Source organism: Alexandromys fortis, unplaced genomic scaffold (genome assembly GCF_014885135.2).
Source record: "Alexandromys fortis isolate MF-2015 unplaced genomic scaffold, M_Fortis_MF-2015_v1.1 scaffold_86, whole genome shotgun sequence".
NCBI lineage: Eukaryota > Metazoa > Chordata > Mammalia > Rodentia > Cricetidae > Alexandromys > Alexandromys fortis.
The window spans coordinates 4,061,474-4,074,691 of record NW_026067965.1 but is presented as its reverse complement, the minus strand read 5'-3'; the positions used below and the strand labels follow the sequence as shown (position 1 = coordinate 4,074,691).

The window sequence follows — 13,218 nt, the reverse complement described above, 5'->3', positions numbered from 1 at the left end:
TAAATAAGTATTTTAAAAAAATTTAAAAAAAACCAAAAAGGCTGGATATGGTAATACATGCCTTTAGTCCCGTCACAGGCAGGTGCAAGTTTGTGCCCAGCCTGGTCTACACAATGAGTTCCAGGCCAACTGGAGCTGCATCATAGAGAAACCCTGTCTCACAAAAAGAAAAGAAACTTGTGTCTTTCCGTTCTGGAAGCTGGGACATTCCGGAGCACGGCGCCAATATGCCGCGAGGGCCGCATCCTATGGCAGAAGCCATCCCAAGTCCAAAGAGAGTGAGCACGGCAGAGAACTAGCCTTTTCGACAAAGTCAAATTCAGTCAGGAGAGCAGAGCCCTTGCAGCCCCTGTCACCTCCCAAAGGCCCGCCCTCCACACCGTTGAGGAGGAGGAGTATTTTCAATACAGGAGTTCCAGGGGACTGACCCAACACCTAGTCAGTACTGTGTACTTCCTAAGGAGATCTGAGTTCACATAGATGTCATGACTGCGCTAGACCATGGATGACCACCTAGAGCTGTCAGTTTGGAGAGTCACAGGGCCTTGGGGAGGGGTGGCTTAATCTGTCAGGGTTCCATCTCTCGCCATGAAATATTTGGCTATGTAATTCGCATGATAAAAAGTTAACTTGCGAAATGAGGAACCTTTACATGGCCATTATCGACTCCAGGCTGTGCTGGCTAAATCAGTTCTTGGAAACTTTTAAAATTTATTTGAACTAAAGCTTTTTTATTTAGTTACTTTGTTTGCATGAATATTTTGTTCACGTGCATGTATGTACACCATGTGTGCCCGTTGGATCCTCTAGATTTGGGGTCACAGATGGTCATAAGCCATTATGTGGGTACTGGGAGTCGAACCCAGGTCCTTTGTAAGAACAAGTGCTCTCAACCACTGAGCCATTTCTCCAGCCCCTCTTAAGTACTCAGGTCACACTGACCTTGACTTACTGATATATATATTTATATATATGCATATACACACATGCATATATATATATAATTACATTCAAGGTGTGCCTGGCCCTCACACCCCTGCCCTAGCAGCACCCTGTCATCCCACCACCAGGTCTTACCCTTCTGGCATGCTCTCCATGTCCCCTCTCCCTAATCAAACAATGCTCTTGGTTCAAGGCCCAGCGGCAACCGGTTGCTCAGCCTCCGTGGCCAAGGCCCAACTGTCCCAGGTGCTCTCATTTAGCCCCTTCCCGGAGGTCATGCAGGACATGGGCGCTCCGTTTAAACTGTAATTGTCGCTGAGGGAGCCTGAGCGTCTTAGGTTTTGTTAAGTCAGTTATTTCCCACAGCCGTCCTAGGAGTAGATGCCCTACTCACTCCTGTTTCACCCACCGGAAGGACGAGCTCAGGCAGGTTGAGGGCCCTGCATAACAACAAAAGAGCGCCCATAAACGCTTTGATACGCTCTCACATGGGCTCCGTTTGTTTTCGTTTTTTAGAGACAGGCGCTTCTGCAGTCCAGGCTGGCCTGGAACTTTCTGTGTAACTAGGGATGGACGTGAACTCCTGATCCTCTTGCCTCTGCCTCCCAAGTGCCTGGATCATAGCCGTGAGCCTCCTCCCCGGTTACAGTATCTGCAGAAGAAAAATGTTCTCAGACAAGGTCTTAACGAGTTGTACAGGCTGACCTCACACACTATCCCATCCTCCTGCCTCAGTCTCCCCAGTGCTAAATTGCTAGTATATGCCGCCACACCTGACTGTCAGTCCCTTCTTTATAAGTGGCAGGTGCACTGAAGACCCATGGTAAGGCTTTCAGGACCATTCCAGCAGGGTCAGAAGCCACCCTGCAGCAATCACTGCTGAGAGGAGGAGGAAACTGGAGTTGAGAGGCATTAGATGATGTCGAGGTGACACAAGGCATAATTAGCTTTGGGTACCCACTTCCTTCCACTGCCTATTCTTCCCCCCCCCCCCGGTTCCATTTTTAGGGGGTAGAAAGAGCTGAGGTCAATGAGAAGACTTTCTTAGTGTCACTCAGCAAATTAGCTAATGTGGGGCCCGAGGAAACCCCTAACATGTCCTGCCTGCCACTGGGCCTGTCGCTGGTCCAGTCCCATGCAGCGCACCAGAGAGCACTGGGTAAACGTTACTAGCTATTGCTCATCACAGGCTAATGATAAAGGGCGCCCGCTCCTCAAGTGGGCCAAGGAGGCGCAAGAGGGACAGCCAGATACCCTGCAGTCCGTGGACCGGCCATCCATAGCGGCCGTGGGTTCCTGGGCTGCAGTAGCTGGGCGGAGTGCGTGTGGGGGCTCAGTGAGAAGCTTAGCAACTCCATCCAGATGCGAATTGTCCCTCCCACACTTCCCGGCAGCAGGGGCCTCAATTAGAGCCTTCAAGGGGTCAGAATCCACACCTCCGCAAATGGGCCCGCTTTCCCAGGGCCCCCCCTGCCCAGACCTTCCCTGGGCTCTGTGGGTTTTGACACCTCTCTGCAACCTGGCAGGGGGCCACCTCACACCTTTGGTCCAGATAAAAGTTAGGGCCTGGAGGTGACCGGTCCAGCTTCCCAGAGTCACACCAGCCATGGCCCAGTCACCCCCTCCTCGGAGCCTCCAGGGCCTCGACCACTGGGTCTTCTCCCAGAGCTGGGGCTGGACCCAGCACTCAGACTCCACGTCCCCGGCCTCATCCTCGGATTCATCCGGATCGTGTCCCTGCTACATCACCCGCCGGCCCTCGCAGTCCTCGGGCCTGGCTCGCAGCTCGAGCAAAGCCCAGGCCGCCCCTACAGCGACCCGACGTGCGCGCCCCGCGCCGGCAGGAGGACAGCGGCAGAGCGCCAGCGAGCGGGAGAAGCTGCGCATGCGCACGCTCGCCCGTGCGCTGCATGAACTGCGCCGCTTCCTGCCGCCGTCTGTGGCGCCTGCTGGCCAGAGCCTGACCAAGATCGAGACGCTGCGACTGGCCATCCGCTACATAGGCCACCTGTCGGCCGTGCTGGGCCTCAGCGAGGACAGTCTGCAGAGCAGGCGCCGACGGAGCGCAGACACCGCGTCCTCTCACCGATGCCCTCTGTGCCCCGACGGCGGCCAGTCGCAGGCTCAGTTGCTTGGCTCTGGCCTGGGATCCACCATTAGTAGTGGGGTGTCCTGGGTGTCCCCTCCCGCTTGTCCCGGACCCCGAGTTTCACCTGAAAACCTTGGGAGCAGGATCTCCAACGTGGATCCCTGGGTGACACCTCCTTATTGTCCCCAAATACAGTCACCCTTGAACCAGTCCTTAGGAAGAGTCCACGACACCTCTCACTGGACACCACCCCAAGCCTATTCTGGTGTGCAGACATCCCCAGAGCCTAGCAACAAGACTGGACTCTGGTCACCATCCACTGCTTCCGCAGAGCTGACTGAAGTGTACCAGGTAGGTCCCAGGGCTTCTGCCGCTTTCTCCAGGGAGGTCCCCAGGCTTCGGTTGGAAATAGAGTAGCTGGATGGTCTCTAGCCTGTATGGGGTCTCCAACTTTTCAGGTCCCAGGTTCTCTAGTGAAGGGGAGGATGGAAGGAGCCTTATTGACAGCTATAGGGGAGAAGACAAGTCCCTGGGACGTTAAAGCCACCTCCGCAGTGACCATCACTGCTCTACAAGTCTCCACAGCCTGGGGAAGAGAGGATGGCCCTCGGATTTACACAGAGGCCTGGGTGGAAGATGAGGGGTTGCAATGCCAGGAAATTCTAAGTTCAGGGCAGGATCGAGCCCCGGGGGTACGGGCAGCACTTCCTGAATAGATTCTTCTGGCGTTGGGGACCTTTGTGTTTTCTTTGAGGTCTGTTCATTTGTGAACGCCTTGTGGTTCATAAAAGATTCTATTAATGACTGAGTTTTACTGAGCGCTCAGCGCTTGCTGACACCGTTCTTTGTACGTTACTGCGTCTGATTATTCATCCCTGCTAATACAGCCCTGTGAAGCATTAGGCATTCATCCCCATTTTACAGGTGGGAAAACTGAGATGGAGAGACTTCTCATAGCTAGTGAGGAGCAGAGCTAGTGTCTCCAGAACCAGTGTTCTTGACCTCTCTGCACCCCACTGCCCTGTTGGGGCCATCCAGACACCACCAGCCGCACTCCGGGGCGCGGAGAGGGGGGGGGGGACAGCCAGGTTTGAGATCTCCAAACAGTGGCCAGGGAACAAGCCCTTCTTGTCTCTCTTGCAGAGTCTTTCGGTGTCTCCAGAACCCTGCTTGTCCCTGGGAAGCCCACCCCTCCTGCCCCGCCCTTCGTGCCAGAGACTACAGCCTCAACCTCAGTGGGGCTGCTGGGGCCACCACGCAGAGGCGCTCTCCAGCTCCAAGGACCAAGGTTCGGGTCCGACCTGCCGGCTCCCTGTGGCCAGCCCCACCCCGGGCTCAGGCCTGCAGCTCGGTAGCTGTCCTGAACTTTGGCAGGAAGACCTGGAGGGACCCCCACTGAATATCTTCTACTAATGGCCTTGCCTGTCAGTATGGAGGCGGACTGGTTGGGAGTGCCTTTGTCTGCGTCTTCTGTGACATTCTGAGTTTTCTGTAGTCCCGAATCCCTTTCCCCAGGTGGCGCCTTTCATGGAACCTGTCTGGAACAGACAGACAGTAGGTACCTTCCCTGACTGGAGGGGGCTGTGACAGTCCCCTTCACTCCTAGGTATCCTAGACCAGTGGTTCTTAACCTTCCTAATGCTGCAGCCCTTTAACACAGTTCCTCCTGCCTGCTGACCCCAACTGTAAAATTGTTTTCATTGCTACTTTGTAACTGTACCTTTGCTACTGTTATGATTCATAATGTGAATACCTATGTTTTCTGATGGTCTTAGGCGACCCCTGTAAACTGCCCCCCCTCCCCGGTTGAGAACTGCTGTTCTAATGGCTCCGAGCTCTATGGAGTCTAAGCTGCTCTGAGAATGGGGTGTCCTAGGTCTGGATGATAGAGCATGACCATGCCCTGCTTGCTGGTGACAGCTGGCCGGAATCTTATATGCTTGTTTTATAATTAAAAAGTAAGCCAACAAAAATTTGTTTGCTTCTGATCTTTCTTTTATCAGCTTACATTTTCGTTGCTCTTTTGAAAGGAAGTATTTCTGTTGAGGGGAACGAGCCTGCCACTGCTCCCCCTCTGCAATCCAGTCCTGCCAAGATTGGCATGAGCTTGTCAGTTTGACAGTGTTTGCTGTGCCTGGGTACAGGAGCTCCTGACCTACAGTCATAGATGTCTTCAGGGTGCATGTGTGCCGTCCTGGATAAACAGGGCTGAATGGGGATACTAGGTGCCCAGATACTGTGAGGTAGGCCTCTTTCAAAGTTATAAGAAATGTGATGGCCGGGTGATGGTGGTGCACACCTTTAATCCCAGCACTTGGAAGGCAGAGACAGGCAGATCTCCGAGTTCAAAGCCAGCCTGGTCTACAAAGTGAGTTCTAGGACAGCCAGGGCTATACAGAGAAGCCCTGTCTCAAAAAAAAAAAAAAAAAAAAAAAAAAGGAAAGAAATGAAAGAAATAAATGTGGTGCCAGGTGTGGTGGCTCAAGCTTTTAATCCCAGCACTCCAGAGACAGAGGCAGGTGGTTCTCTGTGAGTTCAAGGCCAGCCTGGTCTACATAGTGAGTTCCTAGGGAGCTAGAACTATATAGAAAGACCGAGGCGAGGCGCTTCAAAAAACTTTTTTGGCTGGGCGGGGTGGTGGCACACGCCTTTAATCCCAGGCAGAGGCAGGCGGATCTCTGTGAGTTCGAGGCCAGCCTGGTCTACAAGAGCTAGTTCCAGGACAGTCTCCAAAGCTACAGAGAAACCCTGTCTCAAAAAACAAAAACAAAAAAAACCTTTTTTGTTGTTGTTGTATTTCTTTTTTTAAAAAAAATTTATTTATATATTATGTATTATGTCTGTGTGTATGCCTGAAGGCCAGAAGAGGGCACCAGATCTCATTACAGATGGTGTGAGCCGCCACCATGTGGTTGCTGGGAATTGAACTCAGGACCTTTGGAAGAACAGGCAATGCTCTTAACTGCTGAGCCATCTCTCCAGCCCTTGTTGTTGTATTTCAAATGATTTTGAGTGACCCCTTCTGGCTAGGCCCAGTTTTAGTTGTGTGGACTTCTATGACAAAAGACACCAACTGGGTGTCTTGAAGGAACAGAGTTCTAGAGGCTGAAAACCCAAGACCAAAGTGCAGGCAGGCTTGGCTGTTTCTGGGGCCTCTCCCTTTAGCTTCCAGGTATCCTCCTCCTTTTATTTGTGTTATAATCTCTTACAGGGATACCAGTCATGCTATGTGTATGTGTGCATATGCGTGCTCACGTGTGTGTGGGGGGGTTGTATGAATGTGAATGTGTAGGTATGCACACACTCCACATGAGGAGACTAGAGCAAGGACCAAAGTTGTCTCTTCCTCAACTGTTATTCTCCACCTTATAGCCTTGAGACAGGGTCTCTCACTAAACCAGAAGCTCCCTCTTTGGGCTAGCCTGTACCTTACAGCCTTGAGACAGGGTCTCTCACTAAACCAGAAGCTCCCTCTTTGGGCTAGCCTGTACCTTACAGCCTTGAGACAGGGTCTCTCACTAAACCAGAAGCTCCCTGTTTGGGTTAGCCTGCACTTTACAGTCTTGAGACAGGGTTTCTCTCACTAAACCAGAAGCTCCCTCTTTGGGCTAGCCTGGCTGGTCACCTCAGGTTCAGTTTGTCTCTGCCTCACAAAGCTGGGGCTAAAGACACAACCCGTCATGTCTAACTTTTTACAAGAGTCCTGGGGATCCTCAGGCTTGAAGAGGTTCTTAATGATCCTCCTGACTGAGCCATTTCCCTAGTCCCTCCTCCCCCATTTCATCTTAATTCCCTCTTAAAAAAAACTGTGTCCAAATTCAGTCCCATTTTGAGGTACTAGATGGTAGGGATTGAATTTGTTTCCTGTCACTAACACAAAATACCAAAGGTAATTAAATTTGAAAGGGAACAATAGCCAGCCAGTGGTGGCACACACCTTTAATACCAGCACTCGGTAGGCAGAGGCAGGTGGGTCTCTGTGAGTTCGAGTTCATCCTGGTCTACAAGAGCTAGTTCCAGGACAGCTAGGGCTGTTACACAGAGAAACCCTGTCTCAAAAAAGGGATCTTGGTTCCTAGTTCTGGAGGTTCTAGCCTAGATCAAGTTGCTTTCGATCTCATGAAGACAGAGGTCATCGCAAGAATGCACGGCAGAGCAGGGCACTCACTCCGGGAACCTAGAAGCAAAGAGAGGTAGCCTCAAGTCCTCTGGTAAGGCCTCCCAGTAGTACCCTCTGGGGCACCAAGCCTTCAATGCATGGACCTGTGAGGGCTCAGGCAAAATCTAAATCACAGCAAGGGGCTTCAATCTCAGTGCTAAGGAGACCCTGTTCAGCCTGTTGTTAAGTACCAGTGAAAAATTATTCCCCAACAAATCAGGCAAATTATAGGGAGCCCCATAATCAGTCCCTAGATTCTAAGTGTAAAGATGAGGATTGTATAGGGGCTTGGGGACCATTTTATTCTTCAGTTACATCAATCCCATCACTTGGATTTGGGCCATCTTCAGCAAGCCTAACAGGCTTCTGGGAAAGAATATGATGATCTACGTGTAGGTAGAAGCAGCCAATGTTTGAGTTGCCTGGGGGAGAGCAGAGAGTTGAAGAGGGAATCTCAAAGGAGGCAAGATTAAGTGGAACCCGGTGAGTTCGTAATGAGGAACTCATCCTTCCTGGGTAGTAGAGTATAGAGGCTGGGAATAGGGGTGAAATGGCCAGGTTGGGTCCTTTCAACACTTCATTAAATAAATAAATAAATAAATAAAAGAGCTATTAGGACTGGGGATGTAGCTCAGTTGGATCAAAAACAAGTCATCAAAACAGCCTAGGTGGAGAGAGGGAAGGAAGGAAGTTGTTGATTCCCTGGCCAGGATCTTGACCTTACATGAGGCCTCCCATATGTGGGGACCCTGGTCCTATATGGAGCCAGTTGTCTGTTGATATGCCCTAAGACAAGTTACTCCCTTGTTGGCACAAGTTTCTATCCCACCAGCAGCTCCCAAATAACACACTGAGGCTTATATTAATTGCAGATATTCAGCCAATAACTCAGGCTTGTTACTAGCTAACTCTTACATTTAAATTAACCCATATTTCTTATCTATGCTCTGTCACATGCCTTGATGATACCTTTTCTCAGTACAGCATGCCCATCTTGTTCTTGTTTCTTTCTCAGTCTGCTGGCAATTTTCCCAGACTCCACCCTTCTCCCTCCCATCATTCTCAGTTTGGCCTAAATTTATCCTGTTCAGCTATTGGCCAGTCAGCTTCTTTATTAAACCAATCACAGTGACACATATTCACACAGTGTAAAGGAATATTCCACACTCCCTCTCTGAGCCTCAGTTTCCCCCTCTCCTAAAGGAAGAACTGGCTTAGGTGATTACTAGAGGTCTATTCTTTTTTTTTTTTTCTTCATCTGTTAGAAGTGGTTTAGTTCCAGCTTCAGGGTCTAACAGTCCTTAAGGATTGTCACTAATCCGGGAAAGATGAGGAAAAGTCTACAGCACACGTACATACGCACACACGCATGCACTCATGTGTGCACACACACAAGCACACTCACACACAGGCTTACTTCAGAGCACACTACACTCAACTCTTCTTTGCTGAGTAACTGTGGGTGAGCTATGGAAGTCCTTTGCGTCTGTTTCTCCAAATGTGTAGTGGAGATCATAATAGACCCCACCTGTCTCTCAGATGGAAGATGATGGCCGCTTAAGAAACGGAGTAGCTGAGTCGGGTCACAGCACTTATGACCCAGTCAGGTGACTCCCAAACTAATTGAATACTGAGCCACCTGGGCACAGTGTCCCACTTAGAGAGGGACTTTGAGGTCCAGCAGGATTAGACTCAATAGTTCTTCCTTACACCTTCATTTTCTTTCTTTCTTTCTTTCTTTCTTTCTTTCTTTCTTTCTTTCTTTCTTTCTTTCTTTCTTTCTTTCGGGTTTCTCTGTGGCTTTGGAGCCTGTGTTGGAACTCACTCTTGTAGATCAGGCTGGCCTCGAACTCACAGCGATCCACCTGCCTCTGCCTCCCAAGTGCTGGGATTAAAGGCGTGCGCCACCACCGCCCAGTATGCCTTCATTTTCCAGTTGAGCAAAGAGATCTAGGGAGGAAAGCAACTTCCCACAGCTCCCAGCTAGGTGTAAGCACCACGCACCTGACTCCAGTCTGCGGCTCCCTCCTTCCCAAGAGAACAAGGGGCTCAGTACCTGGGCTACCTGTCTCCCTAGATCTGGCCTCAAGGCAGAACCAGACAAGTGCCAGAGCTTCCTGTGATTGACACTTGCTTAGGATGAGCTCCCAAAGGGACAGAAAGACATCATTCCTGCCTCAGTCCCCAGCATGGAGGCCCAAAGGGATGCGGGGAGTGGGGGAGGCAGAAGACCCACCTACAAGTTGCTACTGGAAATGAACTTCCTCTGGATTTTGGCAGCCTCAGTCCCCAGCTCTCTTCCATGTGTTCCTTGAAGGCCACCCCCTTTGGGGACCATGCACCTCAATCAATCCAACCAATCGCCAGGCTGGAGTTTCCTGGGAGGCTAGACAGCTTGATGCTTCTGGAACAACAGAAACAGGTAGGCTCAGCCCTGCCTCTCAAAGCTGTAACTCCTCCCTGTCTCCCCACCCATCCCTTGTCTTCGAATCTCATACAGACCGCCAGGAGCTACATCTTAGAGCAGAGGGGATGGAGATGTTGGCGCCAGTTGGGATGACTGGGGGCCCTTTTAGCATCTTTAGGAGACTAAACACTGCCTGAGTATTCTCCCAGGACTTCTAATGGCCATGCTGTCTCTACATGCAGCAGCAGTTGAGGCTTGGAGGAGTGGGCCTGGTTGGCTCAGAATCAAGGGTGGGGTAAAGGTTAACTGAGCTTGGTTCATCCCTCACCTTCAGATGCTATTCTGAGACCCCTGGGACTGCTGCTGTCTGCTGGAAGCACCTTCATCCCTGCTGGCAATGGTCTGTCCCCTGGCAGGCAGAGGCTGGACAGGCCATAGGCAGCCTGCATTCTAGTGAGTTTCTTCTCTGAGACCTTAACTAAACTCCCGTGGGCAAGCTTTTAGCTCTGGGTATCTCGACTGCATTTCAGAGGACTGGCATCTTCCAGCCACACAGAGCCTTATGAATGTCAGCATTTTAAGGAGACAGGGAACAGGAGCTTGTAAATGTGGATGTCACAGACTCTGGCTCAGCTAAAAGGTTCGGTTACCACTAACTTTGACGATGGAGTCAGAGGTCAGCTCCTATGCCAGAGTCATGACTTAAGCTCTCTGGCCTCGGCTACCTTATCTATAAACCTGAGATGAGTGTGGCTCTGTAGCTCCACAGCGCAGCACGAGCCTAGCGTGCATTAGGTTTGGTCCACAGCACTGAAAAAGTCAAATTAAAAACAACAACAAAAAAACACAGGTTAAGATAGTTTATGATCATTTAGCATCAGCTAAGAAAGAGGGGATGCTGATAGACAGCTGATAAGCCAATTCTCCCCTGTGATATCACAGGGACCCGAAACAGTGAGACCGACCCCTCCCCCAGCTGAACGCCAGAAGGTCAAGTGCTAGCCACGGCTGCTGGGTACTGGCGACAGGAAGGGTTGGTGCAGAGTGAAGGAGTCCGGACATTTAATCTAGGGCAGCCCAGGGAGCCTCTCACCAAGGCCAGGCCACAGGATCTTGCCCCTCCTCGCCCTTTGATATGCAGAAGGGGAGAAGTTGGGAGCTTTCCCACCCCTGTATCAAACTACCTCCTTCTCACTTGGGAAAGAGGGCTGCTTGGAGCCAGAGGAAGCTATAGATGATGGTACTTGCTGGGTTGCTAAGCATGACCTTGAACTCCCGTCCCTCCTGCTCCTGGGTCAAAAAGTCACCTACAAGCCAGAGAGGTAGCTCAGTTGATAGTGCCTGCTGCTGCTCAGCCTTGAAGACTGACTTCAGAGACCCTCAGAAGGTGGAGAACAATCCAGAAAGACAGATACTCAATGTGGACTGCTGGTCAACACACACGCAGATACACACGTGCACACACGTGTGCATGTACACACCCACACAAAAGCAGCCAAGAAGATAACAGCTGCGGTATGTCTCACGCCACGAGCCTTTAATTCCAGCTCTCAGGAAGCAGAGGCAGGCAGTTTCTGTGAGTTCAAGGCTAGCCTGATCTATTTATATCTGGAGGCCATCCAGAGCTACAAACTAATCGATCGATCGATTGATTGATTTTTAAGAGGGATTCCTGTTGGGAAGTAATGATTGTGGGTAATAACTGATGTCCCAAGGTCCCCTGTGGCTGTCAGTCACCTTTTTCCTTCAGACCATTCAGCGGGGCCTGGTTGGGCTGAGGTTGTGTGAGCTTCCTACAACCAGGCTATGTTACTGTTTTTGGCGAAAAGAACTGACTCCTTGCTTGGGACCCCACAGTAACAAAAGATAAAAAGCCCTGCCTGCCTTCTCTGTCTGTCTCCTTTTCCATAAAGCTATGAGACAGACCAGGGGCTCGGTCAGTGAAGCACTTGCCTCACAAACATGAGGATCCAAGTTCAGCGACACAGCACCCAGGCATAAAGCTGGTTACAGCGGTGCAAACCCATAACCCCAGCTCTACAAGGGGGGAGACAGGAGGGTCTGCGGGGCTCATAGGTGAGCTCTGGGTTCAGTAAGAGACACTGTCTCACAAAAAATAAATAAATAAGCCAGGCAGAGGTGGCGCACACCTTCAAAAGATGGAGGCAGGTGGATCTCTGTGAGCCTGGTCTACAGAGGGTGGCCAGAGCTGCTATACAGAGAAACCCAGTCTCACAAAAAAACTCAATAAACAAAACAAAATTAAAAATAAGTAAGTAATAAGTAAATAGGTGGATAGTGATAGAGGAAGACCACCTGTGGCCTTCACACACATCTGCACACACACAAGGACTTAGACACACAGATACCAAGATACAAATAAAAGAGGGAGACAGGGAGATGACTCAGTGGCCTTGCAAACCTGGCGGCCAGAGTCTGATCCCAGGAACCCAGGTAAAAGTGGAAGGAGAGAACCAATCCCACAGAGTTGTCCTCTGACCTCTACACACGTGCGGTGGCATGTGAGCGGCTGACCTCTGCCTGCAGGTCTATTAGTCACTCGAGCATCTGGGGGAGGGGGATGTCTGAGCTATCTCACCTCTCCTCAAGGCCAGCGTCTTGCTCTCGGCCTCCTTTTACAGTGTCTGTCCCATTCCCAACCCCATAGGAAGGTGCCACAAAGCATCCAGTGCCAGGTGGAGCCTCAGAGACAATCAGTCCACCACGAGTCAGTCCTCACACAGAGAGCTCCTTCCTCTCAAGCACAAAGGACTTCTTGGATCGTCTTGAACCAGAAAAGGCAGTGATCCCAAACCATACCTAGGACTAAGACGACTTAATTATGAATGACCCCCCTCCTGCCTGCTGCCCCAATTCTTTTCATTCATTCACTCCTAAAGCTTGTGACAGAGATGGACTTGGGAGGCACTGGGGCCCTTTATCAGTACTTCCCAGTGTGCTTATTATGTTTAACTCCGTCTTCTCCCTCTCTCTCTCCCTCCTTCCCTCCTCAGATAGGGTTTCCTTAGGCTGGTCTCCAACTCCTGATCTTTCTGCCTCTGTCTGCTGGGAACTGGGAACAAGAGTGTGCCACTGTGCCTTGCTTGCTCATTTTTTTAATTTGTAAATAGAGACAGGCAGCCCAGCCTGGTGCTTTTGCGCCTCTGCAATCCCCAGGGGCCAATATGTATCTGGCACAAGAGACTATCCTTACCAGCCACTCTCCATTCAAGTCTTCCCAAGTTCTCCTCACCCAGCAGCCTGCTTGGCCCTCACCTTCAGCCCAGCCCTTCTGGTTCCCCAGAAAATCCACCTGGGAGCCTGGAAAAGAGGTTCATGCCCAAGGTCATGACTCAGCATTTAGGTTTGGGGTCTCTATTATACCTTTCCCCCATTCCCAGGTGCCCAGTGTCTCTTTGAGTGCCCACAATAGGAGGGCCACAACCCACCACACTGCCCCCCTTGAGATCTGGTAGAGTGGGTCCTGTGGGAATCACCATACCCACCCCCCTCAACTTCCAGGAGGTTCCTCAGGGCCCAACCCTGAAAACTTGTCCTTGGAATCGGCTGCAAGACACCGTATGGGGCCAGGAGGCATGCTCCTTCCTCCACTTCCCTAGA

The 13,218-nt window shown here is 51.0% G+C and overlaps 1 protein-coding gene across 1 annotated transcript; it reads left to right on the top strand.

The window, feature by feature from the left end:
- The first annotated feature begins 2,493 nt into the window (after positions 1–2,493).
- Mesp2 (mesoderm posterior bHLH transcription factor 2) lies at positions 2,494–4,993 on the top strand. The gene is made up of 2 exons (XM_050154005.1): positions 2,494–3,382; positions 4,175–4,993. Exons 1-2 carry the CDS (start codon positions 2,549–2,551, stop codon positions 4,442–4,444), a joined length of 1,104 nt encoding a protein of 367 aa, XP_050009962.1. The 5' UTR covers positions 2,494–2,548; the 3' UTR covers positions 4,445–4,993.
- The last annotated feature ends 8,225 nt before the right edge of the window (positions 4,994–13,218 follow it).

Bases quoted from the DNA above. Each gene is read 5' to 3' on its own strand.
- Mesp2 (XM_050154005.1), top strand. From the start codon at position 2,549: ATGGCCCAGTCACCCCCTCCTCGGAGCCTCCAGGGCCTCGACCACTGG. The intron at 3,383-4,174 runs GTAGGTCCCAGG...TCTCTCTTGCAG, and splicing joins AGCTGACTGAAGTGTACCAG to AGTCTTTCGGTGTCTCCAGA.